Here is a 27,904-nt window from a genome sequence, read left to right as displayed (position 1 = left end):
AATTCTATGCAGTAACCATGTTGGATAATTGCTAGAACCCAAGTGTCTGTAGTGATTTTCTCCCATGCTCTGTAATAATGACCTATTCGTCCCCCCCACTGGTGTTGTGTGGAGGGGGTGAGTGACATGTGAGTCACTGTTTAGTAGTAGGTGTTTTGGGGCTTTGGAATCTTCCTCTATTTCTAGGGAATTGCCCTCCTCTATATTGTCCCCGAAAACCTCCTCTATACTGTCCTTGGTAACTGGACGGTGTGGCTTGTGAGGTGCTGGCTTGTGTGCTTTGACCCCGAAACCCCCCTCGAAAGGGCGTTTTACGGGATGAGCTGTAATTCCCTCTGCTCTGCGGGGAGTAGAGTGCGCCCATGGCTTTGGCAGTGTCCGTATCTTTTTTGAGTTTCTCAATCGCTGTGTCCACTTCTGGACCGAACAGTTCTTTTTCATTAAAAGGCATATTGAGAACTGCTTGTTGAATCTCTGGTTTAAATCCAGACGTTCGGAGCCATGCATGCCTTCTGATAGTTACAGATGTATTAATTGTCCGTGCAGCTGTATCTGCAGCGTCCATGGAGGAGCGGATCTGGTTGTTGGAGATGGCCTGTCCCTCCTCAACCACTTGTTTTGCCCTATTTTGGAAGTCTTTGGGCAGATGTTCAATGAGATGTTGCATCTCGTCCCAGTGGGCTCTGTCATAGCGCGCAAGTAGTGCCTGGGAGTTCGCGATGCGCCACTGGTTTGCAGCTTGTGCTGCGACTCTTTTACCAGCTGCATCAAACTTGCGGCTTTCTTTATCTGGGGGTGGTGCATCTCCAGATGTGTGAGAGTTGGCCCTTTTCCTAGCTGCTCCTACAACAACAGAGTCTGGTGGCAGCTGTGTTGTGATGAAAGCCGGGTCTGTAGGAGGCGGCTTATACTTTTTTTCCACCCTTGGTGTGATTGCCCTACTTTTGACCGGGTCCTTAAATATGTCTTTTGCGTGCCGGAGCATACCAGGGAGCATAGGCAGGCTTTGGTAGGAGCTGTGGGTGGAGGAGAGTGTGTTGAACAAGAAATCATCCTCGACCTGTTCTGAGTAGAGGCTTACGTTGTGAAATTGTGCTGCTCTAGCCACCACCTGAGAGTACGCGGTGCTGTCTTCTGGTGGAGATGGTTTTGTAGGGTATGCCTCTGGGCTGTTATCTGACACTGGGGCGTCGTATAGGTCCCATGCGTCCTGGTCTTGGTCACCCTGGCTCATGGTGGTGTGAGCTGGGGAGTGTGATGGCGTTTGTGCTGGTGAAACGTTAATCACGGGCGGAGGAGAGGGTGGTGGTGTAACTCTTTTCACCACTTTTGGTTGTGGTGCTTGTTCCGTGTGGAACTCCAACCTTCTCTTTCTCCTAATGGGGGGAAGGGTGCTTATTTTTCCTGTCCCCTGCTGAATGAAGATACGCTTTTGCGTATGGTCCGCATCAGTTGCTTGTAGCTCTTCCTCAAACCTATGCTTCTGCATTTGGGAGGTTAGCGAGTGCTCTTCTGTATAAGAGCCTGAGGCTGGGTCGCTTGCAGTTTGTTTCGGCGTCGAAACTTTGTCTGCATGTTTTTTCGGCTCCGAGGTGACTTTTTTCTTTTTCGGGGCCGAAACCTCTCGGCGTCGATCTGTTTCGGTGCTGCTGTCTCGGCGTCGAGCCGTGTCCACACCGGCATCTCGGTGTCGAGGCTTGTCTCCAGCACTTTCTCGGTCCCGAGAAGGCTGCGTGCCGGTGTCTCGACCGGAGTCGGACGATCTCGGCACTGTTTGGGCCTTTTTCGGTGCCGACGGTCGGTCACCGATTTTATGGGTTGAGCCATGGCCTGGTGGCAGTGGCGTCCCCTGGGCCTTGTAAATGTTTCTTTGTGTGGTTTTCGACGTCTTACTCACGGTTTGTGTATCGTCGAATCCTTCGGAGTCTGAGTCTTGGATCGAGAAGGTACCTTCCTCTTCCTGTTCCTCGAACTCCCGTCGGGCTGTCGGTGCGGACGCCATTTGAAGTCTTCTGGCTCGACGGTCTCGGAGTGTTTTTCGGGACCGGAACGCACGACAGGCCTCGCAGGTGTCTTCGCTGTGCTCAGGTGACAGGCACAGGTTGCAGACCAAGTGTTGGTCTGTGTAGGGGTATTTATTGTGGCATTTGGGGCAGAAACGGAACGGGGTCCGTTCCATCGGCGTTCTTCAGCACGCGGTCGGGCCGACCAGGCCCCGACGGAGGATCGAAAAATTACCCCGAAGGGCACCGGAGCTCTTCGATCTTCGATGCGGTGTTGAATGTAAGTATGCCGATCCCGAACGCAACAATACCGACGAAAATCTTCCGAAATTAACTATTTTTTCTGTTCCGAAACTCGGAGCGACAGGAACACGTCCGAACCCGATGGCGGAAAAAAAACAATCGAGGATGGAGTCGACGCCCATGCGCAATGGAGACAAAAGGAGGAGTCACTCGGTCCCGTGACTCGAAAGACTTCTTCGAAGAAAAACAACTTGTAACACTCCGGCCCAACACCAGATGGCGAGCTATTGCAGAACATGCGTATCTACAGCGACAGATGCCATCGAACATAGTCTTATTGAAGACTTCAACTCTATGGTCACAAGCCAAACTTCAGCGGGGGTGATCTCCTAGTGAGTGCTGAGAGAACCTGGACCCAGCTGTGGGTAGACAGCGCTGATATTTACCTTAGAAGCAGTTCTTTTTTTTTGTTCACTTAAGTGGATTATTATGTGACCCTGAGGGGTGCATAAAGCAGTGGAGGCGATGGTCAAATTCACAGCAGAATAACAGTTAGAAAGAAATGTTTACTTTTAGAGTAGTTCTGCAGCTTGAAGAAATTTCTAGTTTCACATGCTGTGCATTATTCCGCCATCTAGTGGTTGGGTCCGGAATAGTCTCCTTGTAATCTTGTGTCTTAATTATTGGTGAGCGCAAAGCACTCCGTCCCATTCTGTAATCTCTCTTTGGGCTTCAAACCACGCCCATGTCATGTCAGTCACTTACAATGGTGCGTGGGCTTGCCTTTTAAAATCCGCTTGCTTTCATTTGTGAAAGGCATGCATATATCATGCCTTTTCCGGTGTTTAGCCCACCGGTAAACTACTAAAACCATACGAGGCTCGATGTTTTCAGCATGGCGTCCGGACTACTTTATCGGTTTATTTTTCACACAGCGCAATCGCGCTGCATTTTACATAGTGCGATCGTGCTGCGTTTTTTTTTCTTTACAACGCTAATAGCGTCTAGCTCGAGCTAATGCGAGACCCGTTGCAATGAAAATGCTTGTTTTCATGGGTGTTAACCATATGGGCTTAAAGCCCTCCTAAAGTGAAATCAGACATTTGCCCTGGAAATAATTTGACAAAGTCAAAATCTTTTTGTCACGTGGTACCTTGGTCTTCTTTATGCTTGTCTGTGTTCTCTTGTGTTGAGTTTGAAAAATACACCTTTACTGGTAGAGGTGGGTGGGTCGCATGTGAATCCACAAAAATCTTCAAGCTGCAAAACTACTCCTACCAGTAAGTAACCATTTCGTTTTGCAGTGTGAATCTTTTCTAGATTCACATGCTGTGCTCCGATTATAAAGCAATATTTCCTCCTTGTGGGTACGCTGGGTCCTTTACAATGTGTTTTTACAAACATTTCAGCACTCTGTCCCACTTCTGCCTCACTGTTGATCTGAATGCACACGCAGTAATGTCTTGGGAAGGTATGAACCACTGATGATACTCTAGCAGCTGCTCAAATATCTTCTAGTGCTATGCTGAATAGGAAGGAGAGTTGCTCCCTTCTTGGTTGTTGAATGTGCATGTGGTTTGGCTCCAAGCGTTGTTCCCCCTCACTTGTGACAATACTGTATTGTTTGCATTATCCATCTCGAAAGAATTCTTTTGGTGACCAGGGATCCCCTTCTTGCGGGTGCAAAAGACACAAAAAGCTGATCTCCTTTCCTAATCGATTTTGTTCTTCCCACATATTACATAATTGCCCTTTGGATGTCTAGTGGGTGGGCCATCCTATCTGCCTGTGTTTTAGGCTGAAAAAAGGCTGGTAAGTGGATAGTTTGGTTAACATGGAATTTCAGTACTACTTTTGGTATGAACCTTGATTTTGTCCTCATTAATACTTTGTCTGTATGTATCTGCAGATATGGTTCCTGGGAGGTGTACGCTTCTACTTCACTGACTCTCCTCACTGAAGTGATAGTGATGAGGAATTCAGTCTTGACATTAGGAATCTGAGTTGTGCATTCTGCATTGGTTTGAGGGGTGATGCCATTAGTTGTGTGAGTACTAAATTCATGTAATGGGCAAGCTCCTTGGTGGTGCCATCTTCTTTGCTCTCTCCAGGAAGAGTTTTATCACTGGTGTGGTGAAGAACATTCTCCCTAGTATTTCCTGTGGTTGCTACAGTGGCTGCTAGGTGAACCTTGATAGAGGCATAGGAGACATGCTTGTTCCAGTAGGTGTGTCATGTATCTAATGATCGTAGCGTCCTGTGTCCAAGTCTCTGTGCTCATTCTGGCTTGTTGCACCATTGCTGAAATCTCTTCCACTTGTTGCTGCAGTATTGTCTTGTTGCTTGCCTTGCCTCTTTTAGAATCTTCACTGCTCTCATTGATAAACTGAGGAGACCAAATTCTACATCCTCAGTAGTCATTCTGCTAGACTGAGGGCGTTTGGTTGGGGGTGTCATACCTGCCTCTCTAGCATCATTAGCAGGTCTTGGTGTGCTGGGAGTGTGATGTACTGTCCCTGGAATATCTCAAGGAGGTCTGAGAACCATGTATTTGAAGTCCATTGTGACCTCTTCTTGCCTGCACTTGATCACATTCAGCATCACTGGACTTGCTGGAAAAGCATAAGCGAATACTTCTAAACATTTTATCGGCAGGGCATTCCCCAGTGACTGAGTGGTAGAACCTGGATGCAAGGTGGTAGCATTTCATGCTCTTGTGTGTTGTGAATAAGTCTATTTGTGGTGTTCCTATTATTTTGAAGATCTCCATTAGAGCTGCTGCTTTCAGCTCCCATTGAGGAGTGTAGCTAATTTTCTTGCTTAGCCCGTCCCCCTCTGTAGTTTGTTTTCCCGACAGGTGTATTGATGCTGCTCAATGTTTATTTTGACTCTTGTCCACTCGTCTCGCTTTTGTGACCCGTTAGTTAAAGGTCGCCCCCAGGAGCATCTTCTTTGTGTCTGGGCTCTGTGACTATTTTTCATAATTGATGGAGAATCCTAGTATATGTAGGGTCTGTATAACCTTGTTGAACTGGTTGCTTGTCCACTTTTACTAGCGGTTCATCCAAGTATGGGTAGAAGTGTATTCCCTTTCTTCTGAGGAGTGCTGTGATCACAACTAATCTTTCTGGGAACACTCATGGAAGTAATTTTATCCCGAAAGGTGGTACTTTGAATTGGTAGTTTATCTTGTTCTCCACAAACCTGAGGAACTGTATGACATTTGTTTACTGATTTGTGTAGGTAGGAGTTCTTGAGATCTATGGTTGCCACATATTCTCCTTATCAGAGAAATTACTTCTTGCAGCACTGTCATTTTGATTTTTTGTTTCTATGAACTTTAGTGACCTCTAGTCCAGTATTGGTCTTAATGTCTTCTCTGGCTTTGTTACCAGAAAACTGTTTGAGTAAACAGCTCTGAGTCTTTAGTTTAGGAGTACTAGCTCTATAGCTTGTTTGCTTAATAATTCTTCCACTTTCTGTTGTTAGTCCACTTTTATCCGCTTCCTTTTTGGAGGTGTTGTTGGAGGTAACTTTGTTTACTCTATAGTAGTAGCCATTTCTTATACTTAATTCCATATATGAGAGGTGATCTTTTCCCATTCATTCAGAAATCCTCCGATTCTTCCTCCTGGCTGGTGACTTGTGTAGGAGGGTTCTTTGTAAGCGGTCACTTGTTTGCGTGGGTTTCCCCTCCTCCACACCTGCCAAAGGGATGATAGGAGCTTGAGCAGAGCTGCCATTGTAGGGAAGTGATAGCATCACTCCATTGCTGGCTGAAGGTTGTTAGAGTTGTGTGTGGTTGTATGACTCCTATCTAGGATGTTCTTTTCCTCTGGGTCATGCCTCCTCGGAACGTTCCTTTATACTGGTGGGCTCTCATGGCCTGTTTTTCATGCACAGACGGGCTTCGTTCACTGGAGCTCCAAACAGACTGTCCCTTGTGAAGGGCATGTTCAGTATAGCTGATTGGATCTCCTGTTTGAACCCTGTGATTCTCAGCCAAGCACGTCTGCATTAAGGTGGTGGCTGTGCAGAGTTGTCTACAGGTAGTGTCAGCTGCATTTAGTGCAGATTTCACACATGTATTGGCAATTATCTTGCCCTATTGTAACAATGCACTCGCCCTCTTTTTGTACTTCTCTGGCGTGTGCTTCATGAGCTCCTCCATCTCATCCCACTGTTGGCAGGTGTACCTGTACCTGTTTAGAAGGGCATTCGAATTGGCTGTCCACCACTGCGTTCCTACTGACCTTTCAATTTTAATCCCCACCATGTCCACCCTTACTTTTCTTGTTAAGAGGTGGTCCAGTAGACATTGGGTGTTTGCTCTTTTGCGTGCAGTTGTCATGATGAGGGAATCAGAGGGCACGCTCCCCTGGATGTAGGGTGGATCCTTGGATGAGAAGTAGTACTTTTTCCCACCCCTGGTGCTATTGCCTTGGATGCAGCGGTCACTTAAAACGCCTCTCTGCCCTGGTCCCACATACTTGGTAGCATTTGAAGTAAATGATTTATTTTCTGGTCACGCAGCAATGTTTCAAGAAGGATGCGTGCCTCTGACTGCTCTTCTTCCAGTTGAACGCCATAAGTAACTGGTGTTCTATTGATCACTGCATTGTATGTAGTGACATCATTTGGTGGTGATGGCTAAGACTCCACAACTCATCTGGTGAGCATACGTAAATGTTCTGCCAGTCACCCGCTGTCTCTCCCATTTGCGAGGGTCCTTCTTGTTGCTCTTCTTCCAGTTCAAAGAATTCCTCTTGCATCTCTTCCTGCAGCTCTGGAGGGCTGGGGCTTTCTAGCCCTCTGATTCCTCTGTATCGACATGTTTCTTTAAAGGAAATCTGTACCCCTGAAGGGCTTAGTCAAATTCCCTTTTCTTGTAGAGCCTTCAGTTCTGCTTACAGACACTTCTTTTTTTGCTCTACTGTAAGTGATTTTCTTTCATGGTCAAGTTTGGTCTCTTTTCTGTGTTTTGACTTAGAAAAATCTCTTCAACCTTCAGCGACAGTTCAGAGCAGCTTTTTGATTCCACTGTGGGCCTAGACTTCACGGCCAGCGCCGACCTCCTTTTTGCCATCTCCCTCCCATGCTTTCAATCCTCTCTCAAGGTTGAAGCCAGTTTCAAGTGTTTAGCTCCAAGGGTGTCCCTTGTCTTTGACCCGGGTGGCTCTTTGGGATTTTACTTTGTTCCCCGATGATTGATGGCACTTCTGTTTTTTTTTTTTGTTTGAGTCCAAATCTTTCAGGTTAGTCGTGATACGACACTGAGGGCTTAACTTCAGTCTGGACTCCTTTCTCTACGTCTTCTTGTGCCCCTTTGAAGTGTGACCCTTGATCACCTCCTCGAGGTCTGGTTCTTCTACTTGGGCCTCCTCCCATCTCCTCCTGCATGTCCTCTGCCTGGCTTGACAGTCCGAGTTCCTTTAGGGACTCCTGTTTCCTCTGTGGCGACACCATTGTTGAATGTGCCCAACTCTGCTTCTACCTTCCCCTGATGGTCTTCAACAAGAATTTTACACAAACCACGCAGTCCTCTGAACTGTGGTACTTTGGGAGGCAGAGGTTACAAACCTCGTGTGTGTCTTTATGGGCCGTACTTGTGGTGGAACTTGGGTCAAAACCTAAAGGGGGTATGCGCCATGCTCCCTTCTCATTCTCAGACTACATGGTTTAGGCACATCAGTCTTCTCATCTTACTGCTTCTCGGTTGTTTTTGGAGTTTTGTCAGTATCTTCCTCTTCACCATCATCGTTAATTCGCTTCCCTCAACTGATTTTCAGAGGAAAACTGTTTTTCTGCGCAATTTTTTTTTTCCTCAACTCCAGAGCTCTCCCTTACGTTTTCGGACCCAACGGCAGAAAAAAGAATCTGAAAATGGCAACTGCACGGAGGCATTTTCAGGGCATAAGTCACTCAAGGAGAAGTTTAAGCCCAAATGAAGACACCAATGGGGAAAAAAAAAAAACAGACTAAAATGAGACTATTCCGGACCCAACCACTAGTTGGCAAAATAATGCACCGCATGTGAATGTAGCAAAGATTCACACTGCAAAACCTTCCCAACTTGCACGGATAGGTATCAACTGCTTTATATTCTTGTGGGAGAAAATACCTTGTCACTGCAAAGCTGTATGATTGGCTTCAACTTTAAGTGTCTCAGGGTAAAAAAAGGGGTCTGCTATATTAGGCTGTGTATAAAAGTAACTATTGGCACATAGCTAGTTATTTCTCCTAGGTTCCTGGCTGCTACAAGTGAGGGGTTACCACTAATACCATTTTGCACAAAGGTGAGTCTGTCCTCAACTTGAGCTGTCCGGTCCGTGAGCTCTTTCACCTTGGCAACCACTTCAGGGGTAGCGCTCCATCTATTCTTAAGTGGAATAAACGTAGGTCAGGGTGGGTAAATGGTGGGTTAAAGGGTGGGTGGTGGGACTGTTTGTGCTGTCCACTCAATGGACACAAGTGTACCTCTATGACTTAACTGGTCGAGACGCTGCTGGGTATGGTGAAAATTAGTCACTCCAGCAAAACCCATCCCACTGACCTGATTAGAAGAACTTGGATGCTGGGTCAATGATTCAGCCATGAGCCAATGAACAAAGGGAGAGGGTGGAGATGGAGCCTGGTGTATATTTACTAAGAAATAGGGGAAAGTCTCCTTCTTATTTCGGAATCCTGGATGTTGCTGAGCGGAGAAGGATCCTTCACTGTAATCAGGTGGTGTCTGCAGTGCTCACTGTGCTGAATACATGTTGTGACTTCAGTTGCATCTTTATTTACCTCATTTCTCTAAACAGACTAGCTCTGCAATATATTTTAGAAATGTTCCTTCTATGTAAATAATGCATTTTGCAATACAAACGGTCTTTTACAGACCACTTGTGTTTGTCTTTCTGTTGATGGTTGGGTAGTGCTCAGATACCATGACAATTAACCCCTGGAGGCTTGGGCATGGTCTGTGGGTGAGTAGGAGCTCAGGTACCACTGATTTCTGTATGACAGAGAAATATGATGGAGGCAGAAGCTTGCGATGGAGAGACACAGGTTAACAAGTGAGAGAGAAGGTGTTGGTAAGGAGATCAAACATTGGGGAAAGAAAACCAAAGTGTCTACAGAACAAACAGCAAGGTCTTGGAGTGACAGAAGGGGGGGGGGGGGGGTGGCGGGGGGGGGGGGAGACACAGACAGAGAGGGAGACTATGTGTACAAGCATCGACATAGACAATGGTTTGCCTGTTGTATAGAGAAAGGTTTCTGAAGTAGAACTAGGAATGTTAGTTTGGGCTCAGGCAGTTGGCACCAGGGATGATGAGGGCACTGGCTCTTCTCCTGCCAAAGTTGTATGATGCTCTCAATGAGGAATGTCTTGTCTTACTTAAATTCACAGTTAAAATGCAGTGGACTTTTTAGATAAGTAGTAAGAATAGGACTGTCTTTTTTTTTTTTTACCTAAACTGAGGTTGAAACCTAACAAGAGGTAAAGTTATGTCTGCCAGGGCTCTGTGAAGCCCACTTGCTTTATCACTGACCGCTGCTCTGACAAGGATGGTATTAATAGCGGCAATCAGACAGAGATCAAGATCAGCAGCCAATGACAGGGGAGGACTGACAACGTTATTTGTCTCTTATAACATTTCTGGAACCAGCCACAAGAAGGAGGAATAAAGCACAGCATGTGAATCTGGAGCAGAATGACACTGCAAAGAAAAAAAACAGAGCAAAGTGGAAAGAGAACACGAAAGCCTAAGTAAAAGAATGCACAGAAGCAGGTTGAAAGGAGAATGCTAGAGAAGAGTTAAGGGAGCGGGTGAGGAAATGAGAAGAAGAATGTTACATAAAGGCAAAAGGAGAAAAGGCAAGAGTGAGGATGGGAATATGAATAATGTTTGATTTAAAAATTAAAATCACAACCAGCAACCACCTGCTGCTTTAACCAAGAGGGCAAGAACTGCTTGGTCATGGGAGTCTAAACTTTCTCCTTCATCCGTCTTCCAAACATGTTTGATGTAAAAGCATAATGGGCAGTGTGAGTAGTATGAGTTGGCACTGGTGGGCAAAAAAAAAGGATCTGGCAGTCCTTAATGCCCACCAGTGCACTGACAAGTAATGAGACACGGGCACTAGTGTGAGCTATGAGGAGCTGGCATAAGATGAAAGAGATGAGCTGGTACTGGTTGGCAGCAAGAATTGGTGGAGAGCGTAAGGACCAAAGAAATGTGGTGGGCAGGATGAGGAGTTCAAACTGTATGAGGATCTTGTGGCCCAGCAAACTCCCATTCAACACAATAAAGAGTGGGTTTCTCTTATGGTCTTATATTGTTCGTGGGAAAGGGGCATATGTGCCAGTGTGTGAGAAAGCTCCCCTTAATAGTCTACCAAAACCCAGAGGAGGTGGTCTTGGATTGTCACTACCAGCGTGTGGGAACCTAGTAGGATCTCTGCCAACACCTGGTGGAGGGAGGTAAGGTCTACTAGACAGTCTATATCAGCCCATGGATTAGGGAGGTGGTCTCTTCTACTGCATGGGAGTCTCCTGAAGGATCTCTACCAGTGCTTATACCACAGAGAGGAGAAAAACTGCTTCATGTTTTGTAAATCTGCATTCAGAAATGCAATTTACTATTATACATTCACATGTTTAAGGAGAATTCATCACCAGGGAGAAACGTTAAATGAACCATAAACACTCTACTTTTAGGCCTTCACTAGCATGGCTTTCTCCACTAATACAAGGAAAAAAGGGCTTCTCTTGCTGTTCTGCAAGAAACTAGATCCTTCCACCATGCTAACACCCACATGTAGTACAGCATGATGCTCAGTAACAAACGTTCTATTTCAGCTCTGCAGGGGCGTTTGGAAAGGTGGTGGAAGAATGTGTAGTGCAGTTTGCGAGTACATGCTCTAGGGCTCTTGCTAATAGCAATATCGTTGTAATAGCCTTACCATTTGAGGTATAAAAGCAACACTCTCAAAACTTCAAGGATGGGAAAGAAACTGACATAATGGAGGCAGAATAAGAAGAGAAATAGGATGAGGAAGGGAAAAGATAAAGCTGATGGAGGATACAGAAGAGGGTTAAGAAAGAAAAGGGATATATGAATAACAGTTTGAACATGACGAGAAATATAGCAAAAGAGTAAAAGTGAAATTTCAGTTAAGATTGAGAGGACAAAGTGTGTGTTAGTGTGGAATGGGATAGAGAGTGACAAACAAGGTAAGACTCAGGGATGGAACAAACAGAAAGGGAGAGTGAGACAATGTGGAAGGAAAGGGGAGAGACAGAACAAAGGGAGAGAAAAGAGAAAGTGGAGAGAGTAAATGGAAAGCACACCAGTGATCAGATTGAGACAGAAAATGTTTCCTAGCAGAGAGGTCAAGGAAGTCATGAGGGGTGATTGATTTCATGGAAGCTCAGAGTTTGTTTGTTACCTTCTTGGTCATTGTAGCTGAGAATAGAAAAGTCCTTCGGTCTCTCGGAATAACCTTAAGGATTTTGTCCACCTGGAGAAAGAAAACACGAGAAAATATTAAGACAGAGGAATCATGAGATCTGGGAGAAGAACATGTAGAGGCAATAGAAGTAGAATATATAACAGAAGAAAATTAGAGACTCCGAGAACTGAAGAAACTCATAAAGATATGTTTGGAGTTAAATAGGGAACCCAGGCAGCAGATGTTAGAGGAATGTGAGGGGCGAATAACGGAAGCTACATGAGAACAAAGGCAATGCAGAAGACCAATTGTACAGCTTAGAACCTGGGGATACAGAAGAAAAGGGAGAACCCAGGGGAACTATAGAATAACTGAAACTACTCTGGAGACTTGGGAAATAGGGGGAGAAGTCAGGGGTACAAGAATAGACCCACTAAACACATCAATTTTACCACCTGCCTAGAAATGTCAACACTTCAACCACAGTAACACAATTATCCATCTCCAGAAATACAGCAATATACACAGTAACCCCCAAGCAATGTCAATGGAATGGGGCAGATGCAGACAACCATCCTAACCCTGCCCTCACCTCCGTCTCGAAGTCCATGTTGAGGATGCGGTCAGCTTCATCCATCACCAGGTACTTCAGGGCCCGCAGGCTGAAGCCTTTTGTGTTCTCCAAATGATCGATCAGGCGCCCCGGGGTGGCTGTCAAGAGAAGGATAGTCAGGCATTGATACCACAAAAGGTGACCACCGGAACACAGGAGCAAGGATAAAGAGAGGAGAAAAAGATGGAGGCAGAGGAACAGTTATGAAACTGAGTGAAATTAATAGAAGATGGAGTAACAAAAACATGAGGAGGAAAGATGTGATAGTGTGCAGAAACATGGAAGGAAAGAGGAAGAAGTAGGAAAAGTGATACAAAAGAATGACGGGAGAAAAAAATGCAAAGTGGGAAAAGCAGAAGCTTAAGGAATGCAGGGAGAAGATAGTATGTGAGGGGATGAGTAAAAGAGGGAGTGTCTGATAAGAGTACAACTTAGAGGCTCCTATGAAACTAGAATTGAGAATTGGTTTGAGTAAGACTGATGAAAGGACAAGGGCAATAAATCCAGCTGAGCTGAAAAAAGAAATCACTGATATTCTGCAAACTGCAGTTTAATAAGGAAACTTAACTGGTCTGAATGTCGAATCAAGTAGAGGGCTGAGCAAAAAGGCCAAAGGAGGAAGGATGAATGGCCTAACAAGGGGGAGCGAACGATTATATAAGAGACATGCTAGAGAACAGAGGCTCACCAATCACCACATGTGGCTTCTTGGCAAGCGCAAGGGACTGCGACATCATATCGATTCCACCAACCACGACGGCTGAAAGAGAAGCAGAAACATGTACAGGTCAAATCAGGAAAGCCTCATGACACCACTCTCTCTGTCCTAATAGTGTAAATGACAGTGAAATAATCTCAAATCACCTTAGCCAACGACATTTTGACTATCTTCCCAGAGATCCGATGGTTTAAAAAAAAAAAAAAATACAATGGTTGCATACAGCATCTGAGAAGATATGCCTTCTGATATGCCAATAGGTGTTGCTTTTCGAAGATCTATTGGCTGTCAATGTTTTTTAGCCACATTGTACAACTTTTCTACAGAAGAATTCATATTAGGAAATAAAATACAAAATAAAGTATAACATAACTGTATGATACTTTTTGTACAGTATGGTATGGCCTGTCGTATAGTATGATACTGTTTGGTATACCCTGTAATTGTACACCATGGTAAGGCCTGTCATTGTACAGAACAGTTTGTAAGGCAAGTCACAGTATAGTATGGTCTTTCATTGTAAAGTATGATTTGGTATGGTCTGTCCTTGTACAGTATGGCCTTTCAATGAAAGGTATGGTATGCCATGCTATGCTTTGGCCTGGCTTTTGATTGTATAGTTTAGTATGGTATGGTATGGTATGATTGGATATGATATATGACCCATGATGGGATGGGATGGTAGGTAAGGTACGATCTATCATTGTTTAATTTAGTACAACATGTCATAAAAGTAGGTCTGTTGTGTAGCAAATATGTCCTGTAATTGTATAGTATGGTCTGTCACTGTATAGTATGATATAGTATTGCCTATGACTGTATAGTATAGTCTGTCATTGCATAGTATGGTATGAACTGTCACTATACATTATATTTTATGGCAAGGCCTATCATTATATAGAGTAAAATGGTATGGTATGACTTAAACTTGTATAGTACGATATGATATGGTATAGTCTGAAGTTTTGAAGTATGGAATATTATGGCCAGTCAATATTTAGTTTGGTATGGTACGGCCTGTAATTATGTAGTATAGTATACTATGGTATTGTTTATCATTGCACAGCATAGTTTGGACTGTCCTTGTATATTGTGGTATGGTCTGGCCTGTTACTGTATAATATGGTATGGTCTATCACTGTATAGTATGGTACGGCATGGCCTGTCATTGCATAGTATGGCCTGTTTTATAGTATGGAATAGTATGGCCGGACATTCGATAACATGGTATGACTTGTCTTTATATAGTATGATCTATTATTGTATAGTATGGAATGACCTGTCATTCTTTACTGTGGTATGGCGTGGTATGGTATGCCCGGTCATTGTATGGTATGGTCTGGTCTGGCATGCCTGCTATATAGTATGGTATGAGAGGGCCTGTAATTGTATAGTAAAGTATGGTATGGCCTGTAATTGCATAGTATGGTTTGGTCTGTCATTGTAAACAATGGCACAATGAGGTATAGGCTGTCACTGTATGGTATGGCATATAATTATATATCATGGAGTGGACTAATTATACAGTATGGTAGGCTATGGACTGTCATCGTATAGTATTAGTAGGGTCTCTAATTGTATTGTATGGAATGGTATGGTACGTCAATGCAGTGTATGATATGGCATGGTCTGTTATTGTGCAGTATAGTATGGCTTCATTGTACAGTATGGCATGGCTTGTAATTGTATAGTATGGTAGTGTAGGAAGTTGGCTCTGTATGCACTATTTCAAAGTAAGGAATAGTATGCACAGAGTCCAAGGGTTCCCCTTAGAGGTAAGATAGTGGCAAAAAGAGATAATACTAATGTTCTATTTTGTGGTAGTGTGGTTGAGCAGTAGGCTTATCAAAGGAGTAGTGTTAAGCATTTGTTGTACATACACACAGGCAATAAATGAGGAACACACACTCCGAGACAATTCCAGGCCAATAGGTTTTTGTATAGAAAACGATCTTTTCTTAGTTTATTTTAAGAACCACAGGTTCAAATTCTACATGTAATACTTTGCATGAAAGGTATTGCAGGCAAGTACTTTAGGAACTTTGAATAATCACAATAGCATATATACTTTTCAAATAAAACACATATAGCTATTTTAAAACTAGACAGTGAAATTTTCAACAGTTCCTGGGGGAGGTAAGTATTTGTTAGTTTTTGTAGGTAAGTAAACCACCTACGGGGTTCAAGTTTGGGTCCAAGGTAGCCCACCGTTGGGGGTTCAGAGCAACCCCAAAGTTACCACACCAGCAGCTCAGGGCCGGTCAGGTGCAGAGTTCAAAGTGGTGCCCAAAACGCATAGGCTTCAATGGAGAAGGGGGTGCCCCGGTTCCAGTCTGCCAGCAGGTAAGTACCCGCGTCTTAGGAGGGCAGACCAGGGGGGTTTTGTAGGGCACCGGGGGGGACACAAGTCCACACAGTAAGTACACCCTCAGCAGCGCGGGGGCGGCCAGGTGCAGTGTGCGAACAAGTATCAGGTTTGTAATAGGAATCAATGGGAGACCAAGGGGTCTCTTCAGCTATGCAGGCAGGCAAGGGGGGGGGGCTCCTCGGGGTAGCCACCACCTGGGCAAGGGAGAGGGCCTCCTGGGGGTCACTCCTGCACTGGAGTTCCTATCCTTGAGGTCCTGGGGGCTGCGGGTGCAGGGTCTTTTCCAGACGTGGGGATCTTAGAGTCAGGCAGTCACGGTCAGGGGAGCCTCGGGATTCCCTCTGCAGGCGTCGCTGTGGGGGCTCAGGGGGGACAACTTTGGTTACTCACAGTCTCTGAGTCGCCGGGGTGGTCCTCCCTGAAGTGTTGTTTCTCCACCAGTCGAGTCGGGGTCGCCGGGTGCAGGGTTGCAAGTCTCACGCTTCTGGCGGGAAACGCTGTTGCCTTTAAGTTGCTCCTTTGGAAACAAAGTTGCAGTCTTGGGTGAACAGGGCCGCTGTTCTCAGGAGTTTCTTGGTCCTTTTAGAGCAGGGCAGTCCTCTGAGGATTCAGAGGTCGCTGGTCCTGGGGAAAGCGTCGCTGGAGCAGTTTTCTTCCGAAGGGGGGAGACAGGCCGGTAGAGCTGGGGCCAAAGCAGTTGGTGTCTCGTCTTCTCTGCAGGGTTTTTCAGCTCAGCAGTCCTCTTCTTCTTAGGTTGCAGGAATCTGAGTTCCTAGGTTCTGGGGAGCCCCTAAATACTGAATTTAGGGGTGTGTTTAGGTCTGGGAGGGCAGTAGCCAATGTCTACTGTCCTTGAGGGTGGGTACACCCCCTTTGTGCCTCCTCCCTGAGGGGAGGGGGGCACATCCCTATTCCTATTGGGGGAATCCTCCTTCTACAAGATGGATGATTTCTAAAAGTCAGAGTCACCTCAGCTCAGGACACCTTAGGGGCTGTCCTGACTGGCCAGTGACTCCTCCTTGTTTTTCTCATTATCTCTCCTGGACTTGCCGCCAAAAGTGGGGGCTGTGTCCAGGGGGCGGGCATCTCCACTAGCTGGAGTGCCCAGGGTGCCATGTCGACTTAGTCATTTTCTCCCCACCAGCACACACAAGCTGGCAAGCAGTGTGTCTGTGCTGAGTGAGGGGTCCCTAGGGTGGCATAAGACATGCTGCAGCCCTTAGAGACCTTCCCTGGCATCAGGGCCCTTGGTACCAGGGGTACCAGTTACAAGGGACTTACCTAGGTGCCAGGGTTGTGCCAATTGTGGAAACAATGGTACATTTTAGGTGAAAGAACACTGGTGCTGGGGCCTGGTTAGCAGGGTCCCAGCACACTTCTAAGTCAAGTCAGCATCAGTATCAGGCACAAAGTGGGGGGTAACTGCAACAGGGAGCCATTTCTTTACAGGTAGGGTCTGTTGTATAATAATGTATGGTAAGTCACTGTATAGTATGATATGGCCTGTCACTGTATGATATGGTATAGTATGGTATGGTATGGCCTGTCATTATGTACTATGATATGGCCTTTCATTATGTAGTACGGTCATTGAATAGTATGGTATGGCCAGTCATTAAATAGTATGGTTTGGCCTGCTATTGTATGGTATACAATGGCCTGTGATTGTTTAGTATGCCGTAGAACAACATGGCCTATCACTGAATAGTATGGTATGGCACAGCCTGTCATTGTATGGTGTAGTAAGGACTACATGTGTAGAATATGGAAATGGCCTGTATGTATAGCATAGAATGGTCTGTCATTGTATCTTTGGGTATAGGATGGCATGTCACCTTTTTGTATAGAATGGTATGGTATGGCCTGTTACTGATTAGTACAGTACGGTTTGTCACTGTATAGCATGGTATGGCCTATAATTGTATGGTACGGCCTGCCATTGTATGGTACGGATTGCCATTGCACAGTATGGTATAGTATGGTATGGTACGATATCATATGGCCTGTAATTTTATCGTATGGTATGGCCTGCACTGTGATTACACTATGTGTGAGAAATGCCCGGGTGGTTGTGAGACCTCACCAAGTAATACATTCACTATTCCATATCATGTCCAGTTAGGGTTTTTTAAGTTAAACCTCAGGTCAGTCCTGGGCAGCTGTGGCACAGTACAGTCAGGTATAACTCAAGGGAAGCCAAGTGTAAAGCATTTATCAGTACCAAAACAGTCAATAAGTAAGAGACATTACACAATAAAAACCTCACTCTAATTTATAAATAAAATTTAACCTTAAAATGGACACAAAAACGATAAAAACTGTAAGAAGGGAACCAGAGTTTTAATTTTTGCAAGATCATCACAAATTATGACCTTTTGCTTTTAGCAGTAGCCTATGAGCCTCGAACATGGGGGTCTGGGCCAAAGTCCAAAATTCAGGATGACCGAGATGGGAGCATGTGTGCGCGTTGGGCTGGTCCTTGTCAAGACTGTACCTCCATACTCAGAAACTTTCCTGGTTCTTTTTCTCCATGGTCAGGTTGGTTGAGTCTTCTGCAGCTTGCTGCCAGTGTTGGGTTCAACACTGATGGACAGACGAAGACCAGCAATCCAGTGAAGAGCCTTGATTCTAGATGACATTTGAGGCTACCTACAAACTAGTCCGTAATGGTAGTCTATAAGCCTCTGACTCGTGCAGTTTGGGCTGGACTGTTCCCATAGGGAACAGGATCAAGACTGATTTGCATATGGCTGGGTCCAAACTGGGGTGGCGTGGTGAGCCAAAAAAACTATGGATTAAACCCAGATCTTTGTGACTGGGGGTGAATGTTTGCATTGTTCAGCATTCTGTCCATCATCTGTTCTTTTTGCATTTGTTGCCCTAAGTGGGAATGGTATGCCCAGAAGTGGGAATGGTATGCCCAGAAGTGGGTCCCGTGATCACTGCACCATTGGATTCAAGCTAGCCTGGCTGATAAAGAGCGATACCTTGAAAACAATCGTAGGATGCTTGTTTCCAGTCCAGGGAGAACCTGGCTTGGCAGTTCGGGCTGGACTGTGCCATGGAGAAAAGGGTCAAGACTGATTTGCATATGGCTGGGTCCAAACTGGGGTGGCATGGTGACCCAAAAAAACAAGGGATTAAACCAGTTCTTTGTGACTGGGGGTGAATGTTTGCATTGTTCAGCATTCCATCCATTATCTGTTCTTTTTTGCAATGCTTGCTTGGGCAAGATTCACTTCCTCTTGGAAGAATTAGAATTTCAAAGAAAGAAGGATCATTGGTCGGTTGTGGCTTTTCACTAATGCCGCAATATTGAGGAAAAATGCTAACTGATGGACTCTGTGCTTCATCTGAACTTTGAGAAGGCTGCGAGCACTAGTGAAGAGAAGGTGTTAGTGCTGGCTGGTCTCCTTGGGGTCTAGGAATACATTCCAAAGAAATATATAGTGTTAGTACTTTCCCAGGGATGACAAACAAATAAGCAACAAGAAGAACATAATTCTGACTGAAAGAATGAGCTGCACAACATGCAGAAAACTGAAGCTGTGTGTGGAAGTTGCCTTCAGAGAGCAAGTTAACCGACATGACACTATTTTTGTTGCCCAGACAGAGACACTTTCTGGGCAACCATCAGTGGTGAATCTACAACACCCTAAGTCCAAGCACTTGACCAGCAGGGTGACAGTATCTGCAGACCTATCTCGAGGACATTCCTTTTCATCTGAGGCCAGGAACGGATCTACAAGTGTTTTGGTACAGTCATTTTGAAACAAACTGTGTTTACGCCAGCAATCAAGACCTTCTGATTCAGGTGAGGGTATTTTTTAAGACTAAATTCCAGTTACCAGGAGAAATCATTAAACTAGTGAGTCAAATGGAGCCCAGCATCAACATGCCCCTCAAAACTTGGTATCCCTCAGTGGATGCTTTCTGGACGATAACACATCAGATTGTGCCCTTTAAAAACTGTTAATACTTGCAAGACTGGTCGAGTCCAAAACTGATATCAGGACTTTTAACCTGTATTCTGCTAACCCTGTGACTTTTTGGCATGGAGGTTTTGAATACCTCATCTTGCCATGTGGATGGGACCCTTGTTCCTGTTTGGGTGGCGATTCAAATTGGGGGTTCAGCTTTTTTTTTTTCTTCTACTCGTGTTCGAATTTAGTTGCATTATCTCAAACCCAATCTGTTGTCTACCTTTGCACTCAGAGTCACAGAAAGATGAAGGCAGACAGGGCAGACATCTGATCTACAAATAGATTCTTGGTGTGTGCTTCACTGACACGCTCTAAACACTGCAGGGAAATCTCCTGAAGCAGACCTCAAGTCATACACTTTAGAGTAGGGATCTAGTGCCAGTAATTGCTATTTAGTTAACATCAGCCATACAATTTCACATTATTTCCCTACCACCAAGCCCTAAAAAAACAGTGTACATTTGAGAATGTATCTCGCAACCAGAAGGAGATAGCATCTTCTGGATTTCTTTTGCGTACTGGTCTTAACTGCCCTTTTTGAAATTTCTTTTGGATTACGGTTCTGGCTCAACATTGAGTTTCAGAGTTATTCAATGTGTTGTATTTTACCTGAGTTTCACACACCTCTGCCTTCTGCAGCATGCCCTGACTGTTCGCAGTCTCTATCCTCCGAGTCAAATGTCTAATGGGAGTAACAAACCAGTCCACTTGGAGTTTAATATTGGTGTTCCAGAGCCACACTATTGTTAAAGGGCAGTAACCCAGAAAAGACCATCCAGTACTCTAAGAATATACCTTGCATGCACATGCAGTGTCACACTGCTTCCTCTTCCCAATGCCCCCACTGTTTACATACAAATCTTATCTTACCACTCTTAACCCCGATGGATGAGCCAAGGGCTTCAAACTGCTCAGAAATCTGGAAGGCCAGCTCACGCGTTGGGGTCAGCACCAGGGCAAACAGCCGCTGGGGGGCCTCAAGGAGGTGCTGCAGGATGGGCAAAGCAAAGGCCGCTGTCTTTCCTGAGCCTGTCTCAGCCAGTCCAATGATATCGCGCCCTGTGGAGGAGACACAGTAAGTGAACATGGAGGTACAGCTACAAAAACAGCTCAAGAAGACGTCGTACTGTGCCAATCTCAAGAAAGCATCAAAGCTTTTCTATCGTGAACTCATAACAGAGGAACAACAAAAGACCAAATTACATTTTCAGAAAGAAAAAATAAAAATAAAAATCAACCTAAAAAGAAACAAAGAACTACTTATGTTACTGTAAACAATACCATCTTCCCTCACTGACCATGAAAAGCCCCAAAACTGATGTGACAAGATCCAGAATGACCTAAAGTGCAACTGAAATCACATCTAGGGACCTGAGAGAACTTAGGTGTAATTTAATGCTTGCTGAAGATATTGAAGTGAAATCCTCCAGCGAAGGGCCAAAGACTTTCAGCTCTGCCGTGTGCAAAAAAATATTTCTTCAGTTAGTTAGTTCAAATTACAATCAGTTATAACTGGCCTCACCGCAGAAACTGCCTACACAGCACTAATTTGCAAAAACTGTGAGAAAGGCAGGAGAGAGGAATAATGAGGATAAACACTGGTATCAGTATTACAATCACAGGGTAGAAAAATAATCTTGCCCTCTTGCATTGTCACCACTACAGTGGTACCAGGAAGGAAAAAAACAGACACTTCTTGTTTTGTGTGAGTCCCATGAGCAGAGTAAGAAAGGCAAAACTCAATCTGTAGAAGCAAAAGTAAATAGTAGGTATACAACCATTACACCAAGGGCACAATATTAGGAGCCATTACTTTGCAGACATTACATTTGAAATCACTGCATCACACTGGACATGACTTCACAGATAAGTAAATGTAAGTAATATTGAAAAAATATATACCTTAAACCTTAACCGTTACCTCTTTAAAAAAATATGAAATTTATATATTGGACAAAAATAAGAATCGTGTGGAGAAAAGCCAAACTTAATACAGTAATATAACAGGAAATTACATAAAATATACATTTAAAATAAAATAAAAGATAAAGTATACAGATTTACAAATTGGGCTAAAAATAATAACACCCAGGGATAAATGGTCACATGAGAAAGGTTAAGGAGTTTAGACTGATAGGTAGGAAATGGGGGAGCGGAGGTTGGAGGCTTAATGTTATTTATTAAAAAAGAAATTATATATATATATATATATATATACAATGTCACTTACCCAGTGTACATCTGTTCGTGGCATTAGTCGCTGCAGATTCACATGCTGTGCACATCCCGCCATCTGGTGTTGGGCTCGGAGTGTTACAAGTTGTTTTTCTTCGAAGAAGTCTTTTCGAGTCACGAGACTGAGGGACTCCTCCCATTTCGACTCCATCTTAGATTGTTTTGCCCCGCAGAGGGTGAGGTAGGAGTTGTGTATGCTAGTAATAGTGCCCATGCAATGGAGTGAATGCGTATGTACATAATAAAGTTTTAAGTAATATATTTACAAATGTACAAATGTTTAAGATCTACTTCTAAACGGCTACAGGCTCCCGGGGAGGCGGTGGGCGCATGTGAATCTGCAGCGACTAATGCCACGAACAGATGTACACTGGGTAAGTGACATTTTCCGTTCGATGGCATGTGTAGCTGCAGATACACATGCTGTGCATAGACTAGCAAGCAGTTATCTCCCCAAAAAGCGGTGGTTCAGCCTGTAGGAGTTGAAGTAGTTTGAAATAATGTTCTTAATACAGCTTGACCTACTGTTGCTTGTTGTGCAGTTAGCACATCTACACAGTAGTGCTTGGTAAATGTATGAGGCGTAGACCATGTTGCTGCCTTACATATTTCGTTCATTGGAATATTTCCTAGAAAGGTCATGGTAGCACCTTTCTTTCTGGTTGAGTGTGCCTTTGGTGTAATAGGCAGTTCTCTTTTAGCTTTAAGATAGCAGGTTTGAATGCACTTAACTATCCATCTAGCAATGCCTTGTTTTGAAATTGGATTTCCTGTATGAGGTTTTTGAAAGGCGATAAATAGTTGTTTTGTCTTTCGAATTAGTTTTGTTCTGTCGATGTAGTACATTAGTGCTCTTTTGATGTCTAATGTATGTAGTGCTCTTTCGGCTACAGAATCTGGCTGTGGGAAGAACACTGGTAATTCTACCGTTTGATTTAAGTGGAACGGTGAGATTACTTTTGGTAAAAATTTAGGATTGGTCCGTAGAACAACTTTATTTTTGTGTATTTGAATAAATGGTTCTTGAATGGTAAATGCTTGAATTTCACTCACTCTTCTTAGAGATGTGATGGCAATTAAAAATGCAACTTTCCACGTTATGTATTGCATTTCACAAGAGTGCATGGGCTCAAAAGCTGGACCCATGAGTCGTGTTAGGACAATGTTGAGGTTCCATGAAGGAACTGGTGGTGTTCTTGGTGGTATAATTCTCTTTAGGCCTTCCATAAACGCCTTTATGACTGGTATCCTAAACAATGAAATTGAGTGCGTAATTTGTAGGTAAGCAGAAATTGCCGTAAGATGTATTTTAATGGAAGAGAAAGCTAGGTTAGATTTTTGCAAATGTAGTAAGTATCCTACTATTTCTTTTGCAGATGCGTGTAAAGGTTGAATTTGATTATTATGGCAGTAATAAACAAATCTTTTCCACCAATTTGCATAACAGTGTCTACTGGTAGGTTTTCTAGCCTGTTTTATGACCTCCATACATTCCTGTGTGAGGTCTAAGTGCCCGAATTCTAGGATTTCAGGAGCCAAATTGCTAGATTCAGCGATGCTGGATTTGGATGTCTGATCTGTTGTTTGTGTTGTGTTAACAGATCTGGTCTGTTTGGCAGTTTGATATGAGGTACTACTGAAAGGTCTAGTAGTGTTGTGTACCAAGGTTGCCTTGCCCATGTTGGTGCTAGTAGTATGAGTTTGAGTTTGTTTTGACTCAACTTGTTTACTAGATATGGAAGAAGTGGGAGAGGGGGAAAAGCGTACGCAAATATCCCTGACCAGTTCATCCATAGTGCATTGCCCTGAGACTGATGTTGTGGGTACCTGGATGCGAAGTTTTGGCATTTTGAGTTTTCTTTTGTTGCAAATAGATCTATTTGTGGCGTTCCCCACATTCTGAAGTAAGTGTTCAGTATTTGGGGGTGAATTTCCCATTCGTGGATCTGTTGGTGATCCCGAGAGAGTGTCTGCTAACTGATTCTGAATCCCTGGAATAAATTGTGCTATTAGGCGAATGTGGTTGTGAATCGCCCAATGCCATATTTTTTGTGTTAGGAGACACAACTGTGTCGAGTGTGTTCCTCCCTGTTTGTTTAGGTAATACATTGTTGTCATGTTGTCTGTTTTGACAAGAGTGTATTTGTGGGTTATTATGGGTTGAAATGCTTTCAGAGCTAGAAATACCGCTAACAGTTCTAAGTGGTTTATATGAAACTGTTTTTGGTGAATGTCCCATTGTCCTTGGATGCTGTGGTGATTGAGGTGTGCTCCCCACCCTGTCATGGATTCATCTGTCGTTATTACGCATTGTGGCACTGGGTCTTGAAAAGGCCGCCCTTGGTTTAAATTTATACTGTTCCACCATTGAAGCGAGATGTATGTTTGGCGGTCTATCAACACCAGATCTAGAAGTTGACCCTGTGCCTGGGACCACTGTGATGCTAGGCACTGTTGTAAGGGCCGCATGTGCAACCTTGCGTTTGGGACAATGGCTATGCATGAGGACATCATGCCTAGGAGTTTCATTACTAATTTGACCTGTATCTTTTGGTTTGGATACATGGCTTGTATGAAATTTTTGAATGTTTGTACTCTTTGTGGACTTGGAGTGGCAATTCCTTTTACTGTGTTGATTGTTGCTCCTAGGTATTGCTGTGTTTGACACGGCAGAATGTGTGACTTTGAGTAATTGATTGAGAAACCTAGTTTGTGTAGGGTTTGTATAACGTAATTTGTGTGTTGTGAACACTGTTTTTGCGTGTTGGTTTTAATTAACCAATCGTCTAGGTACGGGAACACATGTATTTGCTGCCTTCTGATATGTGCAGCTACTACTGCTAGACATTTTGTAAAAACTCTTGGCTTAGTTGTTATTCCGAATGGCAACACTTTGAATTGGTAATGTATCCCTTGGAATACAAACCTTAGGTACTTCTTGTGTGAAGGATGTATTGGTATATGGAAATATGCATCCTTTAGATCCAGTGTTGTCATGTAGTCTTGTTGTTTGAGCAGTGGGATTACTTCTTGTAATGTAACCATGTGAAAATGGTCTGATTTGATGTATGTATTTACTATTCTGAGATCTAGTATGGGTCTTAGAGTTTTGTCTTTTTTGGGTATCAGAAAGTACAGTGAGTAAATACTGTGTTTAGTTCTTGTTTTGGTACTAACTCTATTGCTTCTTTTTGGAGCAATGCTTGAACTTCGAGTCCTAGAAGATATATATGTTGTTTTGACATATTGTGTGTTTTCGGTGGAATGTTTGGAGGGAATTTGATAAATTCTATGCAAAAACCATGCTGGATAATTGCTAAGACCCAAGTGTCTGTTGTTATTTCCTCCCAATGTTTGTAAAACTTGGTTAGTCTCCCCCCCCCACAGGTGTTATGTGTTGGGGATTTGTGACCTTGAAGTCACTGTTTGTTTGGAGGAGTTTTGGGACTTTCCTCTGTTCCTTTGAAATTGTCCCCATCTATATTGTCCCCGAAAACCTCCCCGCTGATACTGACTCTGGTAAGTGTGCTTTTTTTGTGAGGCTGTGGCTTCTGTGGTTTGCCCTCGAAACCCCCCTCGAAATTGTGTCTTTCGAAATGTGCCTCTTCTCTGTGGGGAGTAGAGCGCGCCCATGGCTTTAGCCGTGTCAGTGTCTTTTTTAAGTTTTTCGATCGCAGTGTCCACCTCCGGCCCAAACAACTGCTGTCCGTTGAATGGCATATTCAGCACAGCTTGCTGTATCTCTGGTTTAAATCCTGATGCACGCAGCCATGGATGTCTCCTTATTGTTACAGCTGTGTTGACAGTTCTAGCAGCTGTGTCTGCAGCATCCATTGCTGACCGTATCTGATTATTTGGGATACCCTGTCCTTCTTCTACTACTTGCTGCGCTCTCTTTTGGAACTCCTTGGGTAAATGTTCAATAAGGTGTTGCATCTCATCCCAATGGGCCCTATCATATCTGGCTAGTAAAGCTTGCGAATTTGCAATACGCCACTGGTTTGCTGCCTGTGCTGCCACCCTTTTGCCTGCAGCATCGAATTATCGACTTTCTTTATCTGGAGGTGGTGCATCTCCTGAAGTATGAGAGTTGTCTCTTTTGCGCGCTGCTCCCACTACAACAGAGTCTGGTGTTAGTTGTTGTGTAAAGTAAACTGGGTCTGTTGGTGGCGGTTTATATTTTTTATCTACTCTTGGAGTAATGGCTCTCCCTTTAACAGGCTCCTCAAACACTTGTTTGGAGTGTTTTAGCATTCCGGGTAGCATAGGAAGACTCTGATATTGGCTGTGTGTGGGCGACAGTGTATTAAAAAGAAAGTCGTCTTCAATGGGCTCTGAATGAAGGCTGACATTATGAAATGCAGCTGCTCTTGACACCACTTGTGCGTAGCCTGTACTATCCTCTGGTGGCAATGGTTTAGCTGGATAGCATTCTGGACTATTGTCTGACACTGGTGCGTCATAAAGGTCCCATGCGTCAGGGTCATCTTGGCTCATTCCTGTATGAGTTGGGGATTGCATCATTGGTGGAGTGGCTACCGGTGATGGTTGCGGAGAGTGATGTGGGGATGGTGGCGGTGTTACTTGTTTAGCCACCTTTGCGTGTGGCTGTTTGTCTTTGTCTTGGAAGGCAAGCTTGCGTTTCATTTTGACTGGAGGAAGAGTGCTAATCTTCCCTGTATCTTTTTGAATAAAGAGCCGTCTTTGTGTGTGATCTGGCTCTATTGCCTGTAATTCCTGTCCAAATCTATGTGTCTTCATTTGTGTGGACAGTCCTTGTTCCTCAGTGTAGGAACTTGTTTTCGGTTCCGAGGCCGGATATTTCGGAACCGAAACCTTTTCGGCTACTTTTTTCGGCTCCGACGAAACCTTTTTTACTTTCGGCGTCGTGCTCTCTCGGTGCCGACCCGTTTCGGTGCCGGTGTCTCGGTGCCGAATCTTCTCTGAGCCACTATCTCGGGCCCGAGATTGCTGTGTGCCGGTATCTCGACCGGAGTCGGATGACTTCGACACCAGCTCGCCCTTTTTCGGTGCCGATGAACGGTCACCTACTTTTCGGGTTAAGCCATGGCCTGTTGGCGGTGGCGTCCCCTGGGCTTTAGCGCTTTTCTCGTGAGTTTTTGTTTTCGACGTCTTACTCACGGTTTTCGGCATTTCCTCGGGATCGATCTCCTCAGAGTCCGACTCCTGGGTGGAGAATGTTTCTTCCTCCTCCTTGAAACGCTCTTGTCCTGTCGGCGCCGACGCCATTTGCAGTCTTCTTGCTCTTCGGTCCCCGAGTGTCTTCCTGGACCGAAACGCTCGACAGGCCTCACAAGTATCCTCCTTGTTTTCTGGTGACAAACACAAATTACAGACCAGATGTTGATCTATATATGGATACTTGTTATGGCATTTTGGACAGAAGCGGAATGGGGTCCGTTCCATCAGCCTTGAAGAGACACGTGGCCGGGCCGAACAGGCCCCGACGGGGATGGAAGAAAACCCCGAAGGGCCACCGGAGCTCTTCTTAATTCGGTGTCGATCTGTTGAAACTAACCCGATACCGAACGCAAACAATACCGACGATTTTTCCGAGATTCTAACTAACTTTCCGACCCGAAACACGGAGCGAAAAGGAACACGTCCGAACCCGATGGCGGAAAAAAAACAATCTAGGATGGAGTCGACGCCCATGCGCAATGGAGTTGAAATGGGAGGAGTCCCTCGGTCTCGTGACTCGAAAAGACTTCTTCGAAGAAAAACAACTTGTAACACTCCGAGCCCAACACCAGATGGCGGGATGTGCACAGCATGTGTATCTGCAGCTACACATGCCATCGAACATATATATATATATATATACATATATAAATATACATACACACACACACACAATGTAAAAATCAAAGATTAAAGGGACGTTATAGTTAGGGGAAATTTAAACTAACAAAACCACTATGTGAGATAAAGCAGCAGTGCTTGGGAAAGGCACAAGTTACAGTTACTTTAGGGGATGAGTTACAGTTACTTAATTAAAAGCAAGCCTGCTGTTTTTTTAAAATCAATAAGCATTTCAATAAAACATTTATAGTTACAAAAACAAATACAAGTGTTATTTATACACTCAAGCCACATAATGCAGACATAAACACAAACACAAGGGATTGATGTGAAGCTGTAGAGCAAAAGATACAGCCCCGGGAAAGGTTTAAAATATCAATTAATTTTCCTGGGGCCATATTCTACAGACACCCCAGGAAACATGGTTATTTTTTTTTTTTAAGTATTTGTGGGGGGGCTGCTGCACCCCTTACAGGC

At 44.3% G+C, this 27,904-nt stretch overlaps 1 protein-coding gene across 1 annotated transcript in view; it reads right to left on the bottom strand.

The window, feature by feature from the left end:
• The window catches only part of DDX47 (DEAD-box helicase 47), a 117,689-nt gene that overhangs the window by 51,855 nt on the left and 37,930 nt on the right, over window positions 1-27,904 (bottom strand). The window contains exons 3-6 of the mRNA XM_069231119.1: window positions 20,240-20,428; window positions 12,989-13,060; window positions 12,280-12,398; window positions 11,685-11,756 (exon numbers count right to left, since the gene is read on the bottom strand). Of these exons, the coding sequence (XP_069087220.1) occupies window positions 11,685-11,756; window positions 12,280-12,398; window positions 12,989-13,060; window positions 20,240-20,428 (452 nt within the window). The remainder of the gene's footprint in view (window positions 1-11,684; window positions 11,757-12,279; window positions 12,399-12,988; window positions 13,061-20,239; window positions 20,429-27,904) is intronic.

The sequence above is a fragment of the Pleurodeles waltl genome, chromosome 4_2, assembly GCF_031143425.1.
Source record: "Pleurodeles waltl isolate 20211129_DDA chromosome 4_2, aPleWal1.hap1.20221129, whole genome shotgun sequence".
NCBI classification, from domain to species: Eukaryota; Metazoa; Chordata; class Amphibia; order Caudata; family Salamandridae; genus Pleurodeles; species Pleurodeles waltl.
Note: the sequence above shows the minus strand (reverse complement) of the source record. Positions and strands in the feature narration are given on the sequence as shown.